The sequence below is a fragment of the Porites lutea genome, chromosome 7 (assembly GCF_958299795.1).
Source record: "Porites lutea chromosome 7, jaPorLute2.1, whole genome shotgun sequence".
Lineage (NCBI taxonomy): Eukaryota > Metazoa > Cnidaria > Anthozoa > Scleractinia > Poritidae > Porites > Porites lutea.
Window position 1 is genome coordinate 947,073 of NC_133207.1, and position 25,006 is coordinate 972,078.

At 37.3% G+C, this 25,006-nt stretch overlaps 2 protein-coding genes across 5 annotated transcripts; one reads left to right on the forward strand and one right to left on the reverse strand.

The window, feature by feature from the left end:
* Positions 1 to 1,933: 1,933 nt before the first annotated feature.
* On the forward strand, positions 1,934 to 7,309 carry LOC140942559 (uncharacterized). 3 transcript variants are annotated; one of them, XM_073391478.1, is made up of 10 exons: positions 1,934 to 1,976; positions 2,136 to 2,213; positions 2,787 to 2,919; positions 3,698 to 3,803; positions 3,919 to 3,987; positions 4,372 to 4,473; positions 4,606 to 4,652; positions 4,933 to 4,967; positions 5,664 to 5,781; positions 6,463 to 6,778. In XM_073391478.1, exons 2-10 carry the CDS (start codon positions 2,141 to 2,143, stop codon positions 6,614 to 6,616), a joined length of 837 nt encoding a protein of 278 aa, XP_073247579.1. In that variant the 5' UTR covers positions 1,934 to 1,976; positions 2,136 to 2,140; the 3' UTR covers positions 6,617 to 6,778. The 3 variants fall into 3 exon arrangements, with proteins under 3 accessions (XP_073247579.1, XP_073247578.1, XP_073247577.1); XM_073391477.1 differs by lacking the exons at positions 1,934 to 1,976; positions 6,463 to 6,778 and adding an exon at positions 7,156 to 7,309 and having other exon boundaries at positions 1,983 to 2,213; XM_073391476.1 differs by lacking the exon at positions 1,934 to 1,976 and having other exon boundaries at positions 1,983 to 2,213.
* Positions 7,124 to 24,448, reverse strand: LOC140942557 (protein O-mannosyl-transferase 2-like). Of its 2 annotated transcripts, none has more exons than XM_073391474.1 (22): positions 23,933 to 24,448; positions 20,872 to 20,956; positions 20,319 to 20,423; positions 19,176 to 19,284; positions 18,960 to 19,068; positions 18,167 to 18,232; positions 17,464 to 17,557; positions 16,813 to 16,919; positions 16,492 to 16,574; positions 16,287 to 16,396; positions 16,018 to 16,084; positions 15,825 to 15,885; positions 15,299 to 15,377; positions 14,715 to 14,869; positions 14,089 to 14,177; positions 13,664 to 13,740; positions 13,458 to 13,529; positions 13,252 to 13,302; positions 12,748 to 12,853; positions 12,210 to 12,350; positions 11,128 to 11,242; positions 7,124 to 8,796 (listed from the first exon to the last, which is right to left on the reverse strand). In XM_073391474.1, exons 1-22 carry the CDS (start codon positions 24,337 to 24,339, stop codon positions 8,691 to 8,693), a joined length of 2,394 nt encoding a protein of 797 aa, XP_073247575.1. In that variant the 5' UTR covers positions 24,340 to 24,448; the 3' UTR covers positions 7,124 to 8,690. The 2 variants fall into 2 exon arrangements, with proteins under 2 accessions (XP_073247575.1, XP_073247576.1); XM_073391475.1 differs by lacking the exon at positions 23,933 to 24,448 and adding an exon at positions 22,552 to 22,879.
* Between the last annotated feature and the right edge of the window lie 558 nt (positions 24,449 to 25,006).

Genomic DNA, 25,006 nt, shown 5'->3' on the forward strand with positions numbered 1-25,006 from the left:
CCAGCTGGGAGCATTGTGTGACTCTTGCCTGAGCAACTGTGGAGACTAGAAAAGTGGTCACACATGGAGGTTGTCTGCATTCTAATTCATTGATCCTTTTGCAAGGAGATTAAAGAGAAAAATTAAACCCTGATACTGTTATTATTTATGCATTGTGTGAAGAAAATTAAATGAAAATTAACTAGACTTGCCAAAAGTCAACCAAGTGAGAGCGCTGAAGGTGTAAGTAGAGCTCTCGAAGTGAGAAAAAAGTGAGCGATGAAGTCATGAGAAGAGTGACTTAAGATTTACATACTTATTTGTTGTGTGGTTTTGTTTATAACCTGTTCCAAGCTTACAGATAGATACCAGTTTTGTTTTCCATTTGCTCTGGTGAAAACATTTAGTAAAGAAAATTCCAACAACTTTTCTGTACCCTAGCAAAACCTCTGGGACAGGGTAACTTTTCTGTTACACAACCTGACACTTTGATTCACAACTCTGATGAAGTTTGAGCGATTGTGACAAAATATTGCTTTTTGTCTCAAATTTTGCTCTGAGTTTTAGAATTTTTTATACTAAGCACAGTTAGTTGAATGGGAGGCAAAAATAGTGAAAAAATATTTTTTCCTGATTTTTACACGAGTAGGTTGCCTTTAAACTGGCCAACACTTCTTACCAAGACAAACATAAGGTGCTTTCCCCTCCTTTGCACAGTCGCCCCCTCCCTCCCTTAAATTCTGTACGGGCTAGGCTAACGTCACATCCAAAATTCCTCGCATCGATGCTTGCGTAAGCTCCGCTATTATTTTTTTCTAACAATAAAGTTTGAGTTTGACATAATCTAGTTTTGTTTCAGTTTCAATAAAGTTTGAGTTTCACATAGTCTAGTTTTGTTTCAGTTTCAAAGAATCAAGATCAAGTTTTCGTTTTGCAGAATCAAGTTTTGCGTTGTGTTTTTTTTATGATATTGTTTCATAGTATTGATCAATTGCATAAAACTGGGAACAACTACAGAATACAGGGCAATATTAAGGTCTTAAACAGAAGATTCTGTAGTTAAGCACTACGGAGCGAACGAGAAAGATATAAGACATGTTAGTATAAGACAGACAGAAGGTATATATTTTAGTATGTATTATTAGCTCGTTAGTTGGGACTACCGAGCCACCGAGCCGCCCCAACGAATAGATCGTTTTCACTGTCACGCAACAAAAAAAAAAATTGGAAACCGTCCAGTGGAAGAAGCCGAGAAAATGACATGTTACAAAAGACTAATATATAAACAATTTGTCCAAGTCTCAGGTCTTTGTGGCCCACGGTTTCTGAGTTATTTGCCGAAACGTTTCACGCACCCTTGTAGAGCTTTGTATGGAGACGCCATATTGGTGTACCGTTTTGGTCCACCAATATGGCCGCCGGAAATCAACAAAACATCTGGAGTTCACTTTTTCTATAAAAGCTCTTTCTTTTCACTCGAGAACCAGCCTACGTGCGCATAAACATATCTTGTAATACTTGAAATGGTTATACTGCTGAAAATCAAGAGGAGAGACTTTTTTCAACGAGACAGCATTCCTGTTTTGGTGTCACACACTGTGAAAACTCGGAAGTTCGTATTGCTGTATTTTCGAAATGAAACATGCTACGGGAATGGAAACTTGAACAAAGATTTATTTTTTGTTTATCTTCAACCTAGTCTAAATAAGAATTCGTAAAACCTCGCTGTTTTGACTTAACAGTTTGATGACGTCACTCTGAAAACCATCTATATACCTAGAAAATTTGCCCTGTGTTCTGTAGTTAAACACTACTTTCCACTAGTTAGAAATGCGTGAGGAAGTGAAAACAAAAAATAGTAGCCAAACATGTTACGATAGCAAGGAGGGTTTCGTTTATCTTTACAGCGCGTTGAAGCGTGATTCAGTTGCGTGACAGAACTTGCTCGTTTCAGGTCTGTAACAGAGCTGTTCCAGGATACAAACAATGATTTTGATGTAAGGTGATTTACACACGTACATTTAAGGATTGCGCAGTTTCCGTCCTTTTCAATATTTCATTACTTTGGCAACGGAAAACTCTAATTGCAGCATCATTGAATACAACAACCATGCCTGACCGTATAGCGTTTATTTTGCTTTTTCTCCACGGTGTAGCCTCGATGCCTCTGCAAGTTGGTGGTTTTCCAGCCCCGTTTTTCAGAGTTTTATCGTGGCAAGATCCGCCTTTGGAAGGTAAGCTTACTGCGGTCAGTTAGAAGTTTGATTCAAGTACGAACCATCTCATTTTCGAACTTGAAAGTAGTCACTAAAATTAATAGGCACAATCATGCCTTCCGGGCGAATTTTTCTGTGAAATGGAGAAATTTATATACAAGCTAAAGTGTATGATCGGCACAATCAAGCGGGGAACGAAGTGTTAAGCGCTGCTCTCTTGGGTCCCATTTGTAATAAACTACAGTTAGCAATCAAAATTCTTCCCGGCAGTCAGCCATTACCACGACGTTGGTAAATGGTGGTAATTTCTCTTTGAAAGGCCTCTAATCGCATAAACTTGCGTGAAAGGCAGGCGTGCGTGGAAGGCGTACTCTCTATCCATCTATGAACACTTCCCGTTTGGGGAAGATAATGTCCACGCGTGGAGTGAGGAGGTAGTAGTACTCAGGTACAGTGGCAATGGGAGATGGGAACGAGATTAGTTTGTAAATGCATTGTCAAAGAAATCTAATTATTTAGACCAACTGATCATCTTTTCTGTTCACATGTCTGTTCAATTTGAATTATGTGTGTGAAACATATTGTTTGCAGGAAAAGATGTTGTGATTCTACAAAATCTGCTGTTGAGGTCTCCATTTGTAAAACCTATTGACACAACTGGCATTTATGACAACAACACAGCACATGCTGTAGCAAGTTACCAAAAAGGGAATCATCTACCCAGGTACAGTAACAACACGAAGCGGGGGGGGGGGGGGGGGGTACTTGATATATCCTTGGGTGGGGAGGTGCGGCCTGGCCCAGTCCCTCATACCCTGATCCCGTTTAAGACAAAAATTGCTGATTTTCCAACCCTGTTTAAGACAGAATTCCGATTTTTGATACCCTGTTTAAGACATTTAACCCGAAACCATACCCTGTGTTAGACAATAATAAATATCGAAACTCCTTATTTAATCCATTGGCAATCACAAAACTATTTACATCTTGATCAACAGTCACGCAGGCTGTTTATCGTCCAGGAAAAGATACCCTGTTTAAGACAAAAATTGATAAAATCGATAACCTGTTCAAGACAAAAATCCCGAAAAACATACCCTGGCTGGCCGCACGTCCCCATTAAGTCCTTATGAGGGAGTACCCCCCCCCCCCCCCCCCCCCGCCGGAGTAACAATATGTTATGTAAAGGGGAGGTTGGGAACCTGAGTAGATGTCAGGAATTTACAAAGCAGGAGAAAACTGCCCCATAAAGGAATTTGTCTTAGCAAAGCCTGCATGCAAGGAATGATTTGAGTTAATTTCCCTTTCCTCCCTATTCTCCCACTGTTTGACTTATTTCCATTCCCCTAGTGGCTCCTAGTGGTTTTGCCACCAAGTAAAATTTGTACTGAATAAAATTTTTCTATATTATGCCTTCTCTTCTAATTTACGAAGATAAAATCCAATGATTTATTAACTGGTTTATTTTCTATCTACTTCTTAAATTATTTCTTCCAATATAGCATTCCCGGAATATTTGATGAGCAGACAGCCTCCTTGGTTTTACGGCAACTGATTTATGATGGTTATCGAGATGATGGCACTGTACCAGCCGGTTATAAATTTAAGGTAATTTCATGTATGAAATGCATGTTTTTGATGCATTTTTCACCCTGGCTTGCCTTAAGAAGTTAAGTATTTGTCAGGTAATCTGATCATGGGATGTAATGAATTTGATTTGAAGGTTTATGTACCTGTGTATAAAGATCGCACAAAAGAAACTACAGCTACTCTGTTTGATGACAAAAATGAGGTAAGACATTCCAACTCATCACTAGTACATAATCAGAGGCAAACTCATGCATTTTTAATAAAGGGGTCCTTTATTTACTTTGAGCATTCCTTTCTGCACACAGGTTATCTAGTTCATTTGAATGTTTGATTAAATATCATACTCTTTGGTTAAGGCAGTGTTTTTCTAGTTTCTTTGTTCCTTTATAAACTAGCAGATAAATCTTGCATTCAATCATTCTGTTTTAGTTTTAAAGGGTAAAAAAGATACAAACTTTGTTGACAGGCTCCTGTACCCTACCCCTAAATCTTTCACTAACAATCATTGAATTATTACTGGCAATCATTAAATTATCACTGACAATTATTGAATTATCAATAATAATATTGATATTGCATTATCCAGGTGAGGTACAGATTTCTAGCACGTTGTCATGGGAGCCTGGATTCTACTGGTAAAACACTCAATCAGCTCACAAGAAATGGCAATACTCCAACAGGATTAGTGGTATGTTATGTTGCCAATACATATGTATTTTTTATAATCTATTTCATTCTTCAACTATGTAGCACAAGGCACATGCTGAGATGTAATTATTTTAACCCTACAGTTATTTCTTAATAACATTATTATTTTTAGACATTTGACCTGAACAGTCCAGAACCAGATCCCGAGAAATTTGGACCGTAAGTACTTTTTTAAATAGAAAACAAATCAAAGATTTAAATTAAGTGATTTTGAAGGTAGATCAGTCATCCACATTAAGTTGTCCTTTGTCTAGCATATTCCTGACTGATTGAAAATAAACTGAATTTGGTGATGACCACTTGTTTTCAACTCCAAATCTATGCTTATAATAACTACAACATTATTTACTTTGAACAGAAGAAGCCTACTGTATAATAGAAACTCTTTATTTCTTAGTGCTTTTGATTTGAAAATGTTATGCCTATTATTTTCTTACAGCTATCCTGTGATAAGGGCAGTCAAGGGTTTACAGGGTAAGGAAATTTTGTTACAGATAAAAGATATAGCTGAGGTCATTTTATGTCACTGGCCAGGCTGAAATTATCATTATGATAACGGACTAAGAATGCAATCAGGATTAAGAATCCCCACCCTTGACACCTAATGTGTGTACAGACCCCCCCCTTCCCTCAGTAAGAATTGGAGAAGAAATTTTTACTGAGGGAAGGGGGGTCTGTACACAGGCTATTGACACCCAGCCTCCCCCACCCCCTCAACACCAGGAAAAGAAGCTGATGAATAGCAGATTACAGTGGTGTATTTATGGTTACTCATTTAGCATGCCTGGATGAAAAGAGACAACACAAAGAAAGTGTTTTATCTAAGGAAACAACACAATGTAGCATTCACAAACACAAATGTTATTGAAGCAAAATTGTCTGAAGAAAGGAGTAGATGGAAGCTTGAGATAATACTCTTCAGTGTTGATTGAGCAGAAGTGACAATTGCATGTAGTAGTACATGGCATATTGAGGTCAAACATATTCCTGAAATCTTCTTGTGAACCCTCTGCAATCTAACCCAGAAAGTGCTATTTTAACCAGCTGAAAGGCTTTCCTCTATACCTATCATCTACAAGGATCAAAAGGCATAATTTCTCAGGTAGCATCAAAGGCTAACAAATGTCTACTAACAGCCCCTATTTTTGAAAATACTGTATATATTCACAGGCAATGCTGCAATTGGCAAAAACAAAGATGACACATTTTTGAGTGATTATAGAAGTGGCATTCTTCTGCACACAGGGGAATGGAAAAACTGGAATTCCTCATTACCTATGCCTAATAGGTCAGTAATAATCAGCAGTAATGAAAAATTAGTTGCACAACATTTTGCCACAATACACACTTACGACGTAAGCTTGAAAGCGAGGCCTAAGGTCCGCCAGATTTCCCACAAACTTCAAAAAAAGTGAATAGGGTGCCAAAAACAAGAATGATTTCTGATTTAGAGATTAAAGATATTCCTGCAGCAGTTAAGCAAATGAACGCGTGTTGGAAAGTGGAAAACTAACCTTTGAAAAGGATCCTTTGAAAATAATGGCAATGTCACATCTTTCTGATTAGCAGAAGGATTATTACAAAGTGCAACAGCACAGCATTTGTATGAAGTTTTTTTGTTGTAGTTTTAGGGTGTGCTTCTGCCATTATTTATACAAGATAATTGCAATGTGGCCCTTAGGACTTGCCTTCATCCTGTTGTAAGTGTGTATGGTAGAGGGCAGTCTTGTTGGATAATAAACTTATGATTAAGTTTCTTTCTATAGCAGCTGTAAGTATCTCGTTTACAAACCAAGCATAATAGTTATTTCTAAATCGTGCATTATATTCCTTGTGGCTATAAAAGATTAGGGCTGGGATATTGCCAAGGGAGGGAGTGTGTTGAAAGGGAGGTATCTCCAAAATCTGCAAAAGCATTTTTTTGACGGAAAAATCACTTGAAATAATGCACTTTAATTTTACTCAACAGTGATGGCTGCATTCATGTGCACCCAACGGACTTATACAAAATTGATGACATCCTGGTCAATCAACTGGGCGTTGTCATACACAAGAACCCCTTTGGCAAGAAAAAATACCCCTACATTCCTCAAGGCTTACTGTCTGTTGAACAAATTGATTGAAATCTGAGTCATACAAGTGTATACGTAGCATCCATGCACTAGACGTTCTTTGTGGAATGGAGAATTCCGTAGTCTTTGTGGGTAAATTGACTACATATCCATGTCTCACTCTTCAGTATCACTGAAGCAACTGCGTACCACTCAATTTCAATCATTCAAATATTAAAATCGTGAAAAATTTTTGTACGCAGATGAAAAAGCTTAAAACTGAAATAACCTTTAAAGAGCAAATAAAGTGTAATGATATCTCATGGACTGTTTTGGTGTTTTCGTAAGCAAATCAAACCAAAGACAAGAATGAAATGCTTAACCCTCTGCTCTATTGACAAAACCACAAGGTGTAACTATTCCAATGAACCTCTTGCTGTGGCCTCTCTGAGGAAAGAAAGGGTAACATTTTTGTAGTTTGTGGTCAGTGGAGAAAACTTCCTTACAGAGTAATTCATTGTGAGGTTATTATGCATAACCAAAAATCTGGTTGGATTTAACTGATATTGAACTTCCTAGTTTATTTTTTCCTTTGCTATTATATTTGACAGTCGTGGTTGTATTCATGTACACCCTGAAGACATGAAGGAGATTGACAGAATTCTTGCAGAACTTGGCATCAACATTAGGCCAAACACTCTGGGAAAATTACCCTACCCTTACAAGCCACAAGGAATCCTTTCAGTAGAAGAGATTGAATCATGACTGCAATAAAGCATTTTATGGAGGGACAGATTCATATTTGTTTAAAAATTTTATTAATTTTTTTTATTATTCTCTACCTAAAGCTAGTTGACATGAATATAATTTATTAGTTCCCACATAACCTCAAGGCTTCTTCATAACTGCATCAAAGTAGACTTACTGTAAGAACAAGTTATAGTCTTACTTCTTCTGTTGTAACACTAATTTCAATGACAGTGTTTGTTTGGGCTGGTAAGGTACCTCTGATTCTGAGGTTGTTGTGACCTGTGCAGGCTATAATTGGGCGATTCCAGAAGATATCCATACCATACCACAGACAGCTTTTTGGAATTCTGAGGGCAAGGGGGGGAGGGGGGGTGGGGGGGGGGGGGTCTTTGAACTGGAAATCCAAAGGCAGGGGGTTACTTATGATTGGAATTTAGAACAAGTGTATTCCTTGAAAATGCTTATTTTTAAACAATTATTATTGGATGAGGTTTTTGTGATATCCGGAATAATCAAGGTCGAGGTAAGTGTTATCAGCCTCAGCCTTCGGCTTCGGCTGATAACACTCAATTTCTTGCTGGGTCGATGAAGGCAAGGGGAGGGGGGGAGGGGTTAAAATATGAAAGTCGTCCGTGGTATAACTGGTATGGATATTTTCTGGAATCACACATTTTCAGACACATACAAAACCTAACAACTTTTTTCTCTTTCTAGTAACCAACATAGAAAAAAAATGTTGTCCCATCCTATTCAGTCTTTTGTTCTCTTCATCAAAACTTGTACAATCCCATAGTGTTAAATACAAAGGTTTAAAAAATCAAGGTTAAGACAATTACTAGCTGTTTATCAATTTTTTGTAAATTTCATTAGACTTTGGACAAACAAAAATTTACCCCAAGTGTTACATATTATTGAACAATTCCCTGTAACTATAGCACTGTGAATTCTCTAAAAATAAAATACAATAAAACTGAACAGTTAAAGTGTGACCAAAACATTTGTAACAATTATTGACTTTCCTTCAGTCTGATAATAACTGGAATACTTCCTGTAATTTTGAAATCTACTACCTGATTTTCCTCAGTAATAGATGTACCTGAATGATACTTCGTGAATGCAAGATTTTCCTCAAGGTAAAGCATTGGATGAATTGGCTTAGTTGAGTTGATATCCCTGGACTGTTTAAAGGGTCTCTAAACCTTCCAGCTAAAAAATTGTCCATCACTGTTACTGATGTAACATCTTACCCATGTCGGTTCGCTGCAAAGGTTTGTTTGTTGTCTATGGCATTGATTCTACATGTAACTTTAAATAGTATACCCGTAAAATTGTGTGATTTTGTCAATGCCACGTGACTCAGTACTGAGAGATTAACTAAATAATCCATTTGTTAACATTAAACCTCCCAGCTATCCATCCACTTGTACACTGCAGCAGTAGCTTCTGGTAGGTGAGCCATTGGGCCTGACATACCATATGTCAATCCACGGAATGTCCAAAAACTATGAGAGAAAATAAGGGGGTATTAGTACTGTCAATAAATCTGCCAACAATTCTGAAAGGGGTACAGTTGGAGTAAGTTATTGGGTAAGTCGGCCAGTCTTAAGATGACTACTTGTAAGAGATTAAGACAAAAGTTTTCAGCCATATTGGTCAGCTATCCAACAAAATTGCCGACTGAGGCAATCCTGAGAAGTTGAAGTTGGATTTTTTTCCTTCTGTTAATACCTTCTTTTGCTCCAAAAACAAAAAGAAAAAAACATTCACATAGCTGCTGGTTACATGACAAAAAACACAATTAAATAAGTGCCTTGCTGAGAAAAGACTTAAGGTGACTCGACCCAGTTTTTTTGGGGGGGTACCATCCTAGTTTGAAGCTCTCTGGTATCCCCACCTTTACTTTTATCGTAAGTCTAACACATAAAATGGATAACATATAGATCAATCTACAATATAACATAAAATTTTTGGCAATCGGAGTAAATGTCACGTGGTTATAATGCTACGCCTCTTTGAGGTCTGAGTCGAAAATCTGCTGTTGCCGGCATTTTTTCGTGAAAATCTCTCGGCTACACATAGTGCGCATTAGTGCCTTGGGCTGAACAGAGTTTCAACAAAATTGCAAAGACCCAATTCGAGAAATTCAGCAGTTTCCAAATTTAGGTCATAAATTATGCGAAAATGATAAGCAAACTTTACACGGATTATATCTAATAAACTATGAGATTCATCTCTTTATTTTGGGCATCGTTATAAGAGATGGGTCCTTGCAAGTCAGCAAAACGCTTTAGGGCCTTGTAAATGCGCGCGATTTCGAGCAAAGCAAACATATAGAAATTATAGTTTTCGCTATTTGTTGACGTTTGTCAGCGTTTAAGAGTCTTTCTCACGAAAAAAGCATTTTCTTAAAAATTCGTAGTTTTTTTTCCTTCAAATTTTTCCAGGGCCACAATTGATTAACTAACTACCCGGACTCTGAATTTCATGGTCATTGAAAAACTGTGACATTATCTTCTATAAGCCCAAACGTGAGTAAACATTGAAGATTTTTAGCGTTTTGGCTGAGTTTGTGCTTTGGGAGTTGTCTATTGTTTCTAGTCTGTCATTATACAGCATTCTTGTTCAGCACGCGTGCAATGACAACGCTTGGCTGACTTCCGAATGCTCACTGAGATATTCCCGTCACGAGTTGGTTTAATTATTGGCTTGCATTAAACCTATGAAAAAATGATATTTTTTTAATAGTAAGTAGATTTAGTGTGTAGCACTTCTTGATTTTTTTGCAAAGGCACAAGAAGCACGAGAATTGATTAAAAATTGTGAATTAAACCTCTATGTATCACGCGATGGCCTGTCTCACTGTACCAAAATTATCAAATCTCGGTGAGAATTCGGAAGTCAGCCAAGCGCGGTCATTGAACGCGTGCTGAACAAGAATGCTGTATAATGACAGACTAGAAACAATAGACAACTCCCAAAGCACAAACTCAGCCAAAACGCTAAAAATCTTCAATGTTTACTCAAGTTTGGGCTTATAGAAGATAATGTCACAGTTTTTCAATGACCATGAAATTCAGAGTCCGGGTAGTTAGTTAATCAATTGTGGCCCTGAAAAAGTTTGAAGGAAAAAAAACTACGAATTTTTAAGAAAATGCTTTTTTCGTGAGAAGGACTCTTAAACGCTGAAAAACGTCAACAAATAGCGAAAACTATAATTTCTATATGTTTGCTTGCTCGAAATCGCGCGCATTTACAAGGCCCTAAAGCGTTTTGCTGACTTGCAAGGACCCATCTCTTATAACGATGCCCAAAATAAAGAGATGAATCTCATAGTTTATTAGATATAACCCGTGTAAAGTTTGCTTATCGTTTTCGCATAAATTATGACCTAAATTTGGAAACCGTTGAATTTCTCGAATTGGGTCTTTGCGATTTTGTTGAAACTCTGTTCAGAGCAAGGCACTAATGCGCACTATGAGTAGCCGAGAGATTTTCGCGAAAAAATGCCGGCAACAGCAGATTTTCGACTCAGACCTCAAAGGGGCGTGGCATTATAACCACGTGACATTTACTCCGATCGCCAAAAATTTTATGTTATATTGTAGATTGATCTATATGTTATCCATTCTATGTGTTAGACTTACGATAAAAAAGGTGGGGATACCAGAGAGCCTCAAAGTAGGATGGTACCCCCCCCAAAAAACTGGGTCGAGTCACCTTAAGGGTTCATACACATTCAGAAAAGGGAACTTTGGAAAATGACTGAAAAAGGTTGGTATTATTGGGAGATTATATTTGGATTCACTAGGAACATTAAACAAAATGTTTCTCACCTAATAATACATCCTGCAAGAATGAAGCAGATAGTGCCATGGTACGCCAATTGTTTCCACTTGTCCAATTTTGGAATCATGGAAAATGATTTACACAAATACTGACATAAAACACCTGGAAGTTAACAAAAGAGATAACTGAATAACAATAAAATACTCCCTTTTATAATTATTGCCAAGAGTTCTGTAAGGCACAAGATGTCACTAGATGCTGATTATTTCAATTTGTTCACAAATAAGTCTTGTGAGTGACCAACAGTCAGCGTTTGAAAAAGTTGCTGTCCAGTCATTCAAGACAAGTAGCATTTCCTGCCAGGCAAACCTCTTCATCCAATCACTTGTCTGCAGACCAAGGGCCCAGGCAAGTGGTTTGTTGTTAAAAAAGTAAATTAAGAGTTGCTGGGGCAAGGGAGATTTGAGAGCTGCTTGTCCTAAGGGCAAGCTGGAATTAAGTGAGCACCGCCAGTATTTCTGGTACAAGAAATGGTACAATTTACAGTGTATCACACCCTAGAAAATTAGGCCTCCTGGTTGTGTATGAAAGTGAAGGGTTTATGCCTTCTTTATAAAAAAAACCTTGTGCAGTTATCTACCCAACCTTGCCCTTTCACCTTGTCCTTCTAACACAAATAGATTGTATTGAAGGTAACTACTGTCTTGACACTCCATATGCACTGATCAAAGAACAATACAAGACAAAATACAGGGCTCTCATCAAGGCCCACGGGCTGAGGATTTCCCCTGGCAATTATGAGCATGACTCCCTGGCTACTTTAAAGGGATACAGAAGGAAATTAGAACCAAGAGGTCCTCTTATAGCCTTTGAAAACCCCACCTAATAAGACTAATAAAGTGCATCTTATTAAAAAGTAACTTGAAATAATTTTCAGGGACAGCCCTAAAAAATATGACATCAATCAGAACTTTATTTCAGAGAGTCTTGCCCAAATTGAAATCAATCCCTTACTTAGTGCCCTGGCATGATGACAATCTAGTTTATCAATAATTACCCTAACACATGGGGTTTTCGTGACTTCTGCATTCATCTCTGATTTTGTACATGTGTGGGGCCACAAACTAACCTGCCATCATAGCACTGTAGAGATAAGCTGGAAAGTAGTGGTGAAAATACAAAACACGTCCCATGGCATAAAATGGAAAGTAATGCAAAGCCCAACCAAGGAAGAGCCAACCACATGCAGATTCCATCCTCTTTCTCCGAGCTGAAAAAAATAACACATTAATTATGTTATAACATTCATAGATCCTTCACCCAAGGCTCAAAATGTTTCTCACTTCAAAATGTTCTCTTGCTATACGGATCAAACATGAGGAATAATAATATTCTAACGTTCAAGTGTATGAACTTGAGAAGTTCTATGGTGTTGCAATGTTTAAGTTAGAATCATCTGGTTAATATAGTGAACTAAAAAACCGATAAAAACAGGGCATAAGGTGATCAATAATATTATGTAAACTGGAAACAAATTCCTCAGTTACCATAATTATATTGACAGCTCAAAGTAATGTGTACTTGAAAATTCACAAGTGTCGCCAGCTAACCACAGCCCTTTTCCAATAAACTAAGAGATAACTTAATAGTCATGAAAGATCATTTACCCTGCTCTTGTGGTGGGTCAATAAATCCTCTCTGTGTTCTGACGGCGTGAAAACCATACAGCAAACCAAACACACACATGACAGCTAGTACAAACCACCAAATAACCTGAGCATTGTGAATGAATAAATTCTCATTAGCAAAAAAACTAAAATACAATCATGATTAAACATCATGTCATGAGTAAACCTTGCTGCACCTTTCAATTGTTTATCACCCAAAACCCATCAGAATATTGCCAATTTTACTCCTGACACGCTACATGTAGGTTAGTTAATCACGTGGCTTTATTTGCTATACACATTAAAGAAAAAAGGAAAGAAAGAAATAAGAGTCTACAAAACAGGATACCGGTATTTGCAGTTTGTCACCTATATGAACCCAGTTCCTAACTCCAGTCAATAAAGTATAACTCAGGTGGCCCTACGCCGCCCACCCCAAGATTAACAAGGTTTTGCAAGACACATATGTCTAGAGTTAACAAATTTAACGTAAAGTGGACGTACCGGGTTACCAAGAAGATAAACACGATAATCTGCCCCAGAGAAAACTTGGCCCTGAGTGAAAACAAAAAAAAGAAAAATAAAAGAGCAAGACATGTTACTAAAAGATGATCAAAGGCTAAAGGAATAGTCAATAAACAAATGAATGATGACCATTATTAATTTAAAGTCATTAACTAACTTATACATAACAAAAATACCATCATTACCCTGTAGTTAATTGGCCATTGCCAGGGCTGTGAAGTGACTTCTCCTTCTTTTGGCTTAAATCCAGAGTTGGTCTGAAAGTAAAAACATCCCCCCAAAAAAAGGGTTAAATGAATTGCTCCTAAATCAGCACAGCGTACATGGTGAATAACTTTACATGGAAAAGCTTAAAGACATCATTCTATTGTAATGAATGAACATAACATACCTGGGCCATAACAATGTGTGATTCATACACGCTACCAATAAAGGAAGGCTTATAAAAATCAGAAGCATCTTTTGGCACTAAATCAAAAGAGGAGAAAAGGACATTCAAATAACAGTTTTAAATGACAAATCATATGGAGTGTACCAGTATTAGTCAGATACTATTGTAAAGTATGGTCCTTTCCTTTTGTATCAAAACCTTCCTGGTTACCCCTCATCCAAGTAACAAGATTAGAAGGGTGAAGCACAGACCCCTTTCTCTAGCAGTGTGGGTGGCATCTCTTTCTAAAAGCCTTTTTTTCACAATGAAATTTTTGTTTATACATTATTGATTAAAAATAAGGACTGATTCGAACCAACCTTGCCTGAAAAATATTTTGTGCAATTATAGTGTAGAGACTTGGTAGATATTAAAAATGTTATTACCTCGATCATTCTCATGCCCTTCAACATTCCAAAGGTTGTGGTTGTGATGTACAATCGGATTACAAGTAACTTCCAGTTGTTCCCATCCCCTGTACAAAATAACAGAACCATAAACCTTGGTCTTTCCTTGACTATGACAAAGTGACAGTATTATGTTTCAACTGAAAGTTTCACAGAGCTTAAATAAAGACTCGGTAGACACAACTAAAAAAGTCCTTTCTTTAATGCTGGTTGTTACATACTGAACAAATGGGTTCTTCTTTTTTTTCCTCTCAAGGTGTGTTAACTGTTTCGTGTTACAATTTGCTGGCCTCATCTGTCGACATAACAGATGGACCAGTTCACAAGATATGAGATATAATATCATAAGGAAGTTGCTGAGATAAAAACTGGCCTAGAATCAACGTAAGTCTAAAATCTTTTAAGAATCACTGTGGCTTTTGTGTTCACCAAATACTGTCATGACTTAGAGTCTAAAAACAGGCTGACAATTAATTGTAGTAGGGTGTAAACTACCCTTGACAGAGAAGCCTCTTTGAGTAAGGGTGTAAATAATGGGATTTTAAGTATTTTTTTTTGTTCAGTTCCAGGGAATTTGCAGTCACATTACACACAATAACACATACCATTTAGGTAAAACTTGAGTGCTACCATGTAGGGCACAGCCGAGGGTAACATGGATGAGCCTGAAGACAGTCTTTACAGTTTTGATTCGTCCATCATCACCTGCACCACTCACTATCTCGATTCTCCAAAAATCATTTCCATCTCCTTTCCCATTCTATGAGATCAATTACAATAATAATATTATTATATTGTTGATTGAGCGACTGTAAGTGCACAAGAGCCATGAGACCTGCATTGATAGAGCTTTGATCTGAATAAATAACTAATTTGAAATCAATAAGTCTTTGTCGCATGAAGAAAGAATTATTAGAAAGCTGCAGGTGAGACCTTTGAGAAGACATTTAAGAAGAAGTTTTTTTTACAGTGAGAATTTTTTTCCGTTACAAGTTTGAAGGCAAGATTTGTCTCTAGTCTTGATCAAGAGGGATATAAATTATTTCCACAATGTACAGCTTCATTCATATCTCCATTGCTGCTTGCAGGATTTATAAATGCTCACCTTATTTTGCGGCTACAACAATTAATTATTTATATTATAACAACTTCATGTACATGTATGATGCACACATTCAAAGCCCCTTACATCTCCATAGCCTGTCACTTGGTTGTGGTGTGTTGTAAGAGGTGCTTTTTCTGCATGACTGTGAAGATTTCTCTTTGTACTAAAACAAAACAAAGTTAATTACATTTGAATTTGTTTATAGCTTTTTTTTTTCAATAAACTGAATACTTTAACACGAACATGGAATTAACATTCCTGTGACTTTCAGAGAGCATGGGAAAAACATTCCAAGAGACTTCTGATAAACTAGCCACTAGACATTGTTTGTTGCCTAATAGTTTGCTTATGAAACTTAAGGGACAATTCAACATTACATCAAGTGTCACTGTGGCCACATTGTACCCCTTCAAAAACATGCACACACGATGGCTAGTGTTAGTTAAACCAAAAAAGTAGTTTGTCCAACTTGTGAGACAAGCCAAGTTTTTGAAGAGGTGGTAACCAGGTTGTTCCTCCTCTCCATTTCTATTGACACTATCATCAGCAGCATGTTCGTAAAGTTCCACATCACAACCATCACAACCACTTCATTTACACATTTACTTACGCAACATGTTCCAATCTAATCCAGTCACCATTCTTCAGAAATTCCAAAGGCTGCTTTTCATCTGCAAACAGGGTTGTTCATTGTTAAACAACGAAAAGATCATTTAAATCAAATTAATTTAGGCTTTTTATAATTTCTGAAACTTACTGCCTCCATATGACCAATTGCTTAAGAGTCATTATCCAATACTCACCATAATCTTCATAAGCTTTCTTTATCAACCACTTGTTGTTGTCATCCTTGTGAGAGTAACAGGTAACCTGGAAGGAAACGCATGGCACGATTTTAAAAGACAAAAATTTCCACGACTTTTCAGGACCACTGTATGGTAAATTGGTGACTATAAAATAATACTATACAATAAATAAATATTTAAGTCACTAATATTCTTTTGCTCATCATGGTAACCAAAATAGTTGCAGCTTGGAAAAAGTCATTAAGTTCGAAGTCAGCTAATCTCACCTGTTGCTGCTCTGGGCCGTGCTCCTTGGGGTACAAATGTGAGTGAGAGTGTAACAAAGCTCCTCCCGCCCGTGTATTCTTGATAGACACGATGGAACCAAAAGCAAGGTCTGAAAAGACAAAAAGATGAAATAAGTTCTATCTTTTATTTTCATCAAACTCAAACAGACTTTAACAACAGTATCATTGAATTTTATCTACTAACCAGCAGGCACTGCACTTTTGTAGAGCTGATTTCCTCTCAGAGTTGACTGGAATGCTGAGCTGAAAAATCCATCACCTGGGCCACTGTAGAAAAACAAAAAAATCAAACCAAAATTTTATTGTATCCTTCTTGGCTTTTCTTTGTTCATAACAAGAGGTTCTGCTGAATTAATTTTACAATGTTTTATACAAATAATCATTCAGTACTACTTAAATAATATTGTTTACAATGAATCAGTATTAATAATAATAATACTGAGTTAATAGTACATAGAGTGCAAGTAGCTGAAAAAAGACAAGACAAATCCAATGTTTTCCTTACGTGTTTGGTAGCAGCTTGAAGTGAATGGCAAACCAGAAGAGATAAACAATGATTGGTACCATGATCAAACACAATACTCGGGCCATAAAGTGTTTACCAATCTCAAACTGAAAAAAAGAAAACATACTATAGAAAATATGCAGTAAGGAAAGCTTTACTCTGAATATTAATTAAGCAGATCATGGAAAAATTTGATCTGTGATTTCCCTTTGCCTTCAGGCGACGAGTGTTTCAGAAAAGAAATAACAAATGGTGTCCATGACTGATCACAAGGAGGCCCCACTCAACAATAATATGAAAATCCTGGAAAATGTGGCTATAAAAGTGGTATTTCCAATAATTGTTGATTCCTGCTCGATACAAGCTCAAGACAAGCTTACATGTACACGTACATCTTTTGTTTTCTGTTGTGCGAGTCTTCTTGATTCTCAATAACTGATTCTTGAGGAATCAAGTATTGAGAACTGAGGCTGTATATCATGTGACTATATCATTTTTCTGGGTAGCTAAATTGAACAAAATTTAGAAAGGTAAGCTGCCATCTTCAACATGCATGCTGTTAGGGGTTAAATGATTACATTTTGACTGGAATAAAATTTATAATATTTACTGGAATGATGGTGAGTGGTATTCAAAAGTAGCAGAACTTACAAGTGATAAAGAAAGATCTCCTAGCAGATCCCACAAGTTCAACACTGTTGTGATGCCAGCCCAGAGAATCACAAAGAGTCCAACCCATTTACAGCTAAAAGGATGAAGAAAAAGTTGTAATAAAAATCTTGGTTAAAATGGGAACAAAAGGAACTATAGTAGCTTAAGCATAAATAAGGCCAGTGAGTATAGTTTTTAGCAACACAAGGGCAACAGTTTTAGCTGTTTTATTGTTTGAGCACAATTCCAAATGAGTTGTAGGCCATATCTATAAAATTCAGATGTCAACAACCAAGTAAAGCAACCTAAAATATAACATTCCAATTGCACACAGAAATCACATACAATGTTTTTGCAACATTTTAAGGCAAAAACATCACAAAGAAAGGCTTAAAACATCTTAATCCACCACCACGAAAAAATGAGCTGGTTATAGCTTTTGTTGACTCTCATTTTCACCATGCCTATGGTAATGATATTGCCCCACCCACCCCCACCTACAGTAGAACAAAAGGCCACAATGCCTGCATTTCCTCTTCAGCGGTTTAATTTGCTTTCTAAATACAACAATAAATTTGACTGTCTCATCTGTGGTGGTGCAGAGTTTGTCTGTGCAAAAGCTTTTGTTTAAAGAATTTTTTAGAAAGCTTTTGTTATTTTGTACATGTTAATTTTACTTATGTGTAGTTATACCATCTCCTACCTAAAAGCACATGACAAAGAGACTCCTGACGCAGTCATCCAAAGCCACCATTCAAAGCTGTAAGGACTGGGGAGAGCAGACAAAAAACAAAAGAAGATTAAAAAAACATTTATGAGTTACAAGGCTTTGAAAAAAGAACTGTCTCATCATCAATACTAAGCAGTCAGCCCTACTGGGCAAGTAACTTTTCATACTCACTTGATTATACGGAAAAAAATTGAAAGATTGAGGTCAGAAAAATGAAAAAGAAATAGGAAAGATAGCAGCTAAAAATAGGAACAAATATGAAGTCTCATCCCAATGGAAAAAAAATGAAAATGTTCTTTGTGTATCTCTCATCTAAACATTCTGAACAGCAAACCCTATTCAAGAATGCAATTCTTTGTTTAAAAGAAACGATATCTGATTATTTGCATCCACACAAGAAGGCCAAAACACACAACACTCCATGTCAGGAGGGTATGTTGTTAGGGGGGGTAGGGTGGGGAGGGGGTAGTTCAGATATTTGGTATTGTTGTTACCATGACAATCACCCTGGGAAAGTTTCCTTGCACAACGCAAAACAATGAAGAAAATGCAGAAAAAGGGAATTTGACAAGGATTACAAAAGACAAGGATCTGGACAAGTCATCTTCTAACTAAGTAATAAACAAAGACCAGCAAGAAACTATCCAGGGTCAGCTACTTCTCCAGCATATTCTCTAATGACTGGACCAAAGACCAGAATCCAAGTACAAGTTGCTGAATTTTTACTAATCAGAAAAGCATAATAAATTGGCATTTAAACACTTACACATTTCTGCAGTTTTGAAACTTGGTAAAACAGTATGTTGCAAGCATGATATAAAACATTAAAATTGGATCCAGAAGAATGTACTGTGAAATAGTTATACACCCATGATCTAAACATAGGGAACAAATGAAAATTAAAACAATGATACCAGTGAGCTCATAGAATGAGTGAAACAGCTAATATTGAAAAAAAAAAAACCTATCACAACTGACTTACCAAACACAATAAATGCTGTGCCCAGAATAGCAGCCCCTGTAGACTTGGTGAGTTCCCACACAGTAAGATAAGCAAGCGGCACACACAAGGCTCCTAATGTTGCACAGAACTAACAAACAATATTGTGAAAATTGTTATCATCTTAAATAGCAGTATATCAAAGTGGCCAGTAGTTTAGGGCATCAAGCAATATATATTCATTTTTCTGTTGAAAGGTTGGTAGCATAACTATCATATAAGGTCAATTTCCCTCAAAGAAGTCTTGATTTTTTTGTTGTTGTTTTTAGAGGCCTGGTCAGTTAACATGAAACACCAAATTTTACACTCTTCAGGTCTAAGTTGTGAAAAAAGAAAATATAAAATTCAGAATAAAAGATATTATTATTCATTCAAAATATTTCCCCATTTCTGATTGGGTAAAACCACACGCATAATTCACCATAACTAGCGGCTGAACTGTCATATTGAACTGATGACGTCAAAATGAGGTCATCAGTTCAATAATAAAAGAAGTCATATTGAACCGTCATATTGCACCATTGACCAAGGAAACCTGGGGATGAGGTTGAGTTCTTTTGGTTGTTTGAACAAAATGGCGGAACTGTCGGGCGGACATTGTATTCATTTCACGGCGAAATATTGTCTAAAAACATAGTAAGAACAGTGAGAAGTCAACTCGATGGACAACATCTGCTATTTGGAGTATATTTGCAGACCTGAGCAGATCTTTATCTGCTAAATTTCCCAAAAGAGATGCAGTATCTATGTGAACTTAACATCGACTGAGGGAAGCATTTTTAGTGTGTTTTTAAAGTTGGAATTATTTTGAATGAATAATACGGCTATCGCAGGATATGAAGAATTCCGCAGATCTTGGCGGGTGTTATCCACCTCCGCCTTCAGCCTCAGTGGATAACACCCTCCTCGATCTGCAGAATTCTTCATATCCTACTCAGCCTCATTCAATAATTGCTAAATATTATACCTATTGCACAGTGTACTTTATGTAGTATTCCTAAAAATAAGTAGTACCGCTAGTGATGACTACGATGATGATGATGATGACAATAACTATGTGAGTGGATCTGAATTATTAACAGAACTACTAATAGAGTGGGGACAAAGCTAAATGAAATATCTTACCAATCTCATTCCTACATAGGGGTTGTCTCCATACTGATCGCCTGGTTTGTCAAATGGAAATGAACCATTGTATCCACTTAAATATCCTGCCATTGCTATCGACATCTGTTACAATGCAGAAAAGGTGTGTTAATCACTGACTGTGAACCATGCATGAGCCCATGAGGTACTGAACAGCTGCTAACACAGTGTAAAATTAATGTACTTCAAGTCTTCTTTGCCCTTGAAAATCGCTGAGCTCATAAATGACTACAGCTGCACCTAATCTTATCTACTTGTTGGTCTTCCAGATTGAGGGTTCTTAAAACTCAACTTTGCTTGATACTTTGCTAGCGTCAAGTTCCATTGCTTGAAAACCTACCCTGCTCTGATTGGCTGAAATTGTGGTGGCACAAGAGGTGAATCTGTAATAGCTGAAAATGCGACATGTTGTGTCCTAGATTTGTACGGGAGACAGAAATTTCAAGGTGATGGGCACCTTCTTAAAAATACTAGTAGCTCTTGTCTTTTATAGTAACAAGAATAAAAGGATTGCTAAAAGTCAGAGACATACCTTAGCTAATGGTGGGTGAACATCAAAAAAGAACTCTCCTTTAAGATAGAAGTTTGCATGTTTTCCAAAATGTGTCTCATCCCAGCTGAAAATACATGAAATTATAACAGATTTTTGATATCAGTCAACAGTTTACAGCTCACTATTTTTCCAAGATAGAACATCAGGACAGATTGGCATGACAATGGTTACCACATTGACTTCATAAGGTAAGCAGATCTTGGGGCAGGACAAAATGCCCATTGGGACGAGAGTATGATGCTATCCCAAGTGGGGGGGGCGGGGGGGGGGAGAGGAGGGGAGAGGAGGGGAGGGGCATTATGGATATATGCAAGAGGATGGATTTTCCACCCCCTCTGTATCCTTCCCCTGCAGATGGCAACCTCTTGAATTAGGCATAGTCAATCTCAAAACTCATAGCCTTAGAAATCAAACAGGAAGGGGGGGGTAGGGAAAAGGGAGAGGGGTACCTATGTGCTTACTCTGTTAAACTAAATAGCCTGCAGTCTGATGCCGATACATTATAACATCAGACCAAAATATAAGACATTTGGTGAACCCAAGGCATAAAAATATTAATATACCATGTGACCCACAAGGAAAAAAATTACTGGAACAACAATAATTGTTGTTCCAGTAATTATTTAAAATTATTTTCCCATTGATTCCATTGTTCTTTTATAAAATGCCGTCAAAATGTTAAGTGGATACATCTCATGAGGCTCCTTGTGGCTCCAATACTGTCACTTCATTATAAAGTTGACGAAGTTAATAATGCATCATTTATGAGAAAGAAAGACATTCTAAAACACTATCTATAAATACATTTTGTTCAAGGTTATTTTTTCATTTTCTTGAGACACAACTAGCGAAATACTGAAAAGGACCAAAGAATTATTTTGACTATAAGCAAGAATGAGGCATAGTACTAGAACAGTCTGAAATGCCATTCAGGTTTTATTTTACAATTATTTACATGCCTCATTAAATTGAAGGCATCACTGCATACATGCGGGTGGAAGTGAGTTTTAGAAGGCGTGAAAAAAATTCTCAAAATAAAAATACTAGAAAATTATATGCTACTTCTGGGCAGAGGGGAAAAAGTGACACCAAGGATCTGAGGGATAACAAACACGTTTGCACGATAGTGACAAAATACAAGCTGAAGATTTTGTTACTGACTCCTAAGCTTGAACTTCTGAAAGCTTGAGTAAGCAAGGAAATAAATGCAGGTAAATTTGGCACCTTGTGTGTTCAGCTGTTTACTAATAAAAACAGCCGACAAAAAAAAAAGAAAAACTTAACCACTGATAAAAACATTTTGCAGGTAAAACCACGACGTTAACCATCACAAATGACAGCTCAAATGCAAATACTACAATTAGCTTCGGAGCTTTCAAAACAGCGTCAATTACAGTTGCTACACAACCATGCAAATTTGTACCAGCAGTAAAGTATGGAACTGTAAAAAATATCGCATTTGCCTCTTGTTTATTGGATATTTGCGAGCAAATTTTTGCCTACCATCCTCGCAATTAAGTTTTTATAAGAGACTGGCTAAGATTTTATGCATTATCGAAACAAGAACAAAATTAACCGCAAAATTTATTGGCTCGAGTTGTTGTTTGAGATGCACTGTTAACCTTTTAGGAAATTTTAACGTCGTTCAAATCATCTTACCATATATGACCTGGTTCAACAATTCCATAATAACGAGTTACAAATGCTAGCAGCAAGAGTCCCCCAAAAGCTGTCAAACGACTCGAAAGGTTCGCATTCCCTTTATCGCACGGTCTCGCCATGTTTGATCGAGCGCCGGTTGCCTTCCTACACGATGATATCATTTCGGATTCACTGTCGCTGTGTTTGTCTTGTTTCGATGAAGCTCCTTTCCGTGGTGTCATTATTACAATTTTCAGCTAATTTGCTGAGTTTTAGCCAACTTGATCTTTAACTACAAAATCTCATCGATTTCGCGCGTGCACTGACGGCAGGAGACGCTCGAACGACGAGCAAGCGCGGTATTTTTGTCCTGTGTCATCGCAGTTAGCACAGGCATACCATACTATGCAATGAGGGAAGTTCCGGCGGAATTGACATTTTAGACCATAAATCTACATGAATCCAGTCTTTCTAATTCAGAAGTACAATGTCTTATCACTGAAAATTCTCCAGACTTTGTACATACAAAAAATATTAATTGTTCGTCACAACTTCCGTTGGCTTGGTAACTTACATTACAGCTTTGATGGGTCCTCCGCCGTTCAAATCAACCAAGATTTTGGGTCATATCATGATAAATTCATATATATATTTTGACCGTGTTCAGCTCAAAACTGTTAATAGGTGTTAATACTTCACTATAAAGACCAATGATAAGTTTTTTGGGGGAAGAAGGGCAGTTTTTTACTGTTTAATGGTCTTTATGATTGTCTGTTTGCAAATTGTTTTCTTTTCGATTCTTTGACTTGCCATGCAAAGCTTCAGTTAGACATAGTTACAAATGGGAAAGTGTTACACACTGATGCTACAATAAAAATATTACAATAAGTTAGTGAAAATGACTTTTAAAGGTAGATTGGAAAATCTCGATTCAGAGTTTTTCGCAGACGCATTTCTGTTTGGCAAAATTTTGTTAATGGAAAGGGCACGTACCCAAGCGTATATGTAATAAAAGCGTTTTTATGGGAAATAAACTTAGAATAGAGACAAACTAAACGGGTGACATTCCTAAGTTATTTTAGACTGCGAGCAGTTTCTTACTTTTTTTTTTTTGAGTCACAGTAGATCGAGAGAACGGGTGAGGGGCAAGCGGCAAACTCTCCGCCCCAATCCCCAATAATTTCACTTGCTTGGCTCTGAGGAAAGAAGGACAACCGCTCGCGGTCTAACTTTGTTTCAAATAGCCTATACTTATAATTTATTTAGTGTTGTTTTCTGCTTTTCTGGGGTTTCGAAAACTCCCAACCTCCCCCTTCCCTACCCGTCATTGGTTAAATGGAACTCAAAACCTAGGTTTTTGTGGAGGAAAGCTGAAAACACACACTGACTTCATACCAACCAGATATGCGCCGGAAGGGTAACGTTAAAAAATCTTGTGGCGAACGCAAGCCCCAAAACTGCAAAGAAAATCAGCAATTTCACCATCACCGATGTTCTACTTTTGCCATTTAAACCTGCACTGACAGATGACAGCCACTTGGAAGCTAACGATGTGTGCTGTTCCTTCTTGCTCGGAGGTTTAGTTTTAAGAATAGATTTCCTCAGTTCGGCTTTAGTTCTATTTCCCGCCCTGCCAGTTTTTCTGTTGCGAACATCGCCGTTCGTTTGTCTTTCTTCTTGCGCCGTTTTGCTGTCTTTGTCATTTTCGTTTGCTGTTTCGGTGACATTTGCATGCAAATCGTCGTCTTTTTTCACGTCTCCGTTTTGGTGATCATTAATTTCCTCAGCGCTGATTTCTGATCCCATATTATAGTTCAGCTCCCCTGTAAAACTCCGTGGACATAAAGTAATTTCCGTGAAAGGACCGGGGAAGAGAAGTCCGAGTTCCACGTTGGCCTTTACTCTTTTTTTGACATTTAAATTCAAAATTACACGTGAACATTACTTTTTAAGATCAACGTATGATTACATTCCACCCGGATATCATACATTCTCCGTGGTAACAAAACCAAGCGTAAATCGGTACAGTGACCATAGTAGTTGTTCTGCGCTGTCCCGATGTCATTTTGGCAAATATGTCTTTGTATGTTAATAAAGACGTTTTGTTGCTTCTGGCCACAGGAAGGTCTGGGGTTTTCACGAGATCCTCTTTAATACTGAGCCATAAGCACGCCTAAAACTCAATTCTTCTCGCGGCTGGTAAAACCCAAAACTTTGACTTCACCGGAGTCAGAGGTGAAGTTTCAAGGGTAAAATTTGGAGGTGAATATCTGTCGCTCAATGGTATTATAGCGTCCAATGTAAACAAAAAACGGGTTCATATTATTGTATTGCCCGAAAAAATATTTTTTTGCATATACATTCAGCCATCATAGTTTACGAATCGTTGTCTTTATTAAGGACTCTAGCATATGTTATAAAAAATTGTCCTTAAATTGCTCGAGAAAAATTGAAATTTGTTTTCGCAAGCAGA

What these genes read in the sequence shown, in the direction of transcription:
- LOC140942557 (XM_073391474.1), bottom strand. Translation starts at nt 24,339, where the DNA reads ATGGGATCAGAAATCAGCGCTGAGGAAATTAATGATCACCAAAACGGA. An exon ending in CACAGCATTTATTGTGTTTG is followed by an intron (nt 19,069 to 19,175) that starts GTAAGTCAGTTG and finishes CCCTATGTTTAG; the next exon opens with ATCATGGGTGTATAACTATT. An exon ending in ATTAGATTGGAACATGTTGC is followed by an intron (nt 15,378 to 15,824) that starts GTAAGTAAATGT and finishes GTTTTGTTTTAG; the next exon opens with TACAAAGAGAAATCTTCACA.
- LOC140942559 (XM_073391477.1), top strand. Translation starts at nt 2,090, where the DNA reads ATGCCTGACCGTATAGCGTTTATTTTGCTTTTTCTCCACGGTGTAGCC. An exon ending in CAGCCGGTTATAAATTTAAG is followed by an intron (nt 3,804 to 3,918) that starts GTAATTTCATGT and finishes TTTGATTTGAAG; the next exon opens with GTTTATGTACCTGTGTATAA. An exon ending in TCATTACCTATGCCTAATAG is followed by an intron (nt 5,782 to 7,155) that starts GTCAGTAATAAT and finishes TATATTTGACAG; the next exon opens with TCGTGGTTGTATTCATGTAC.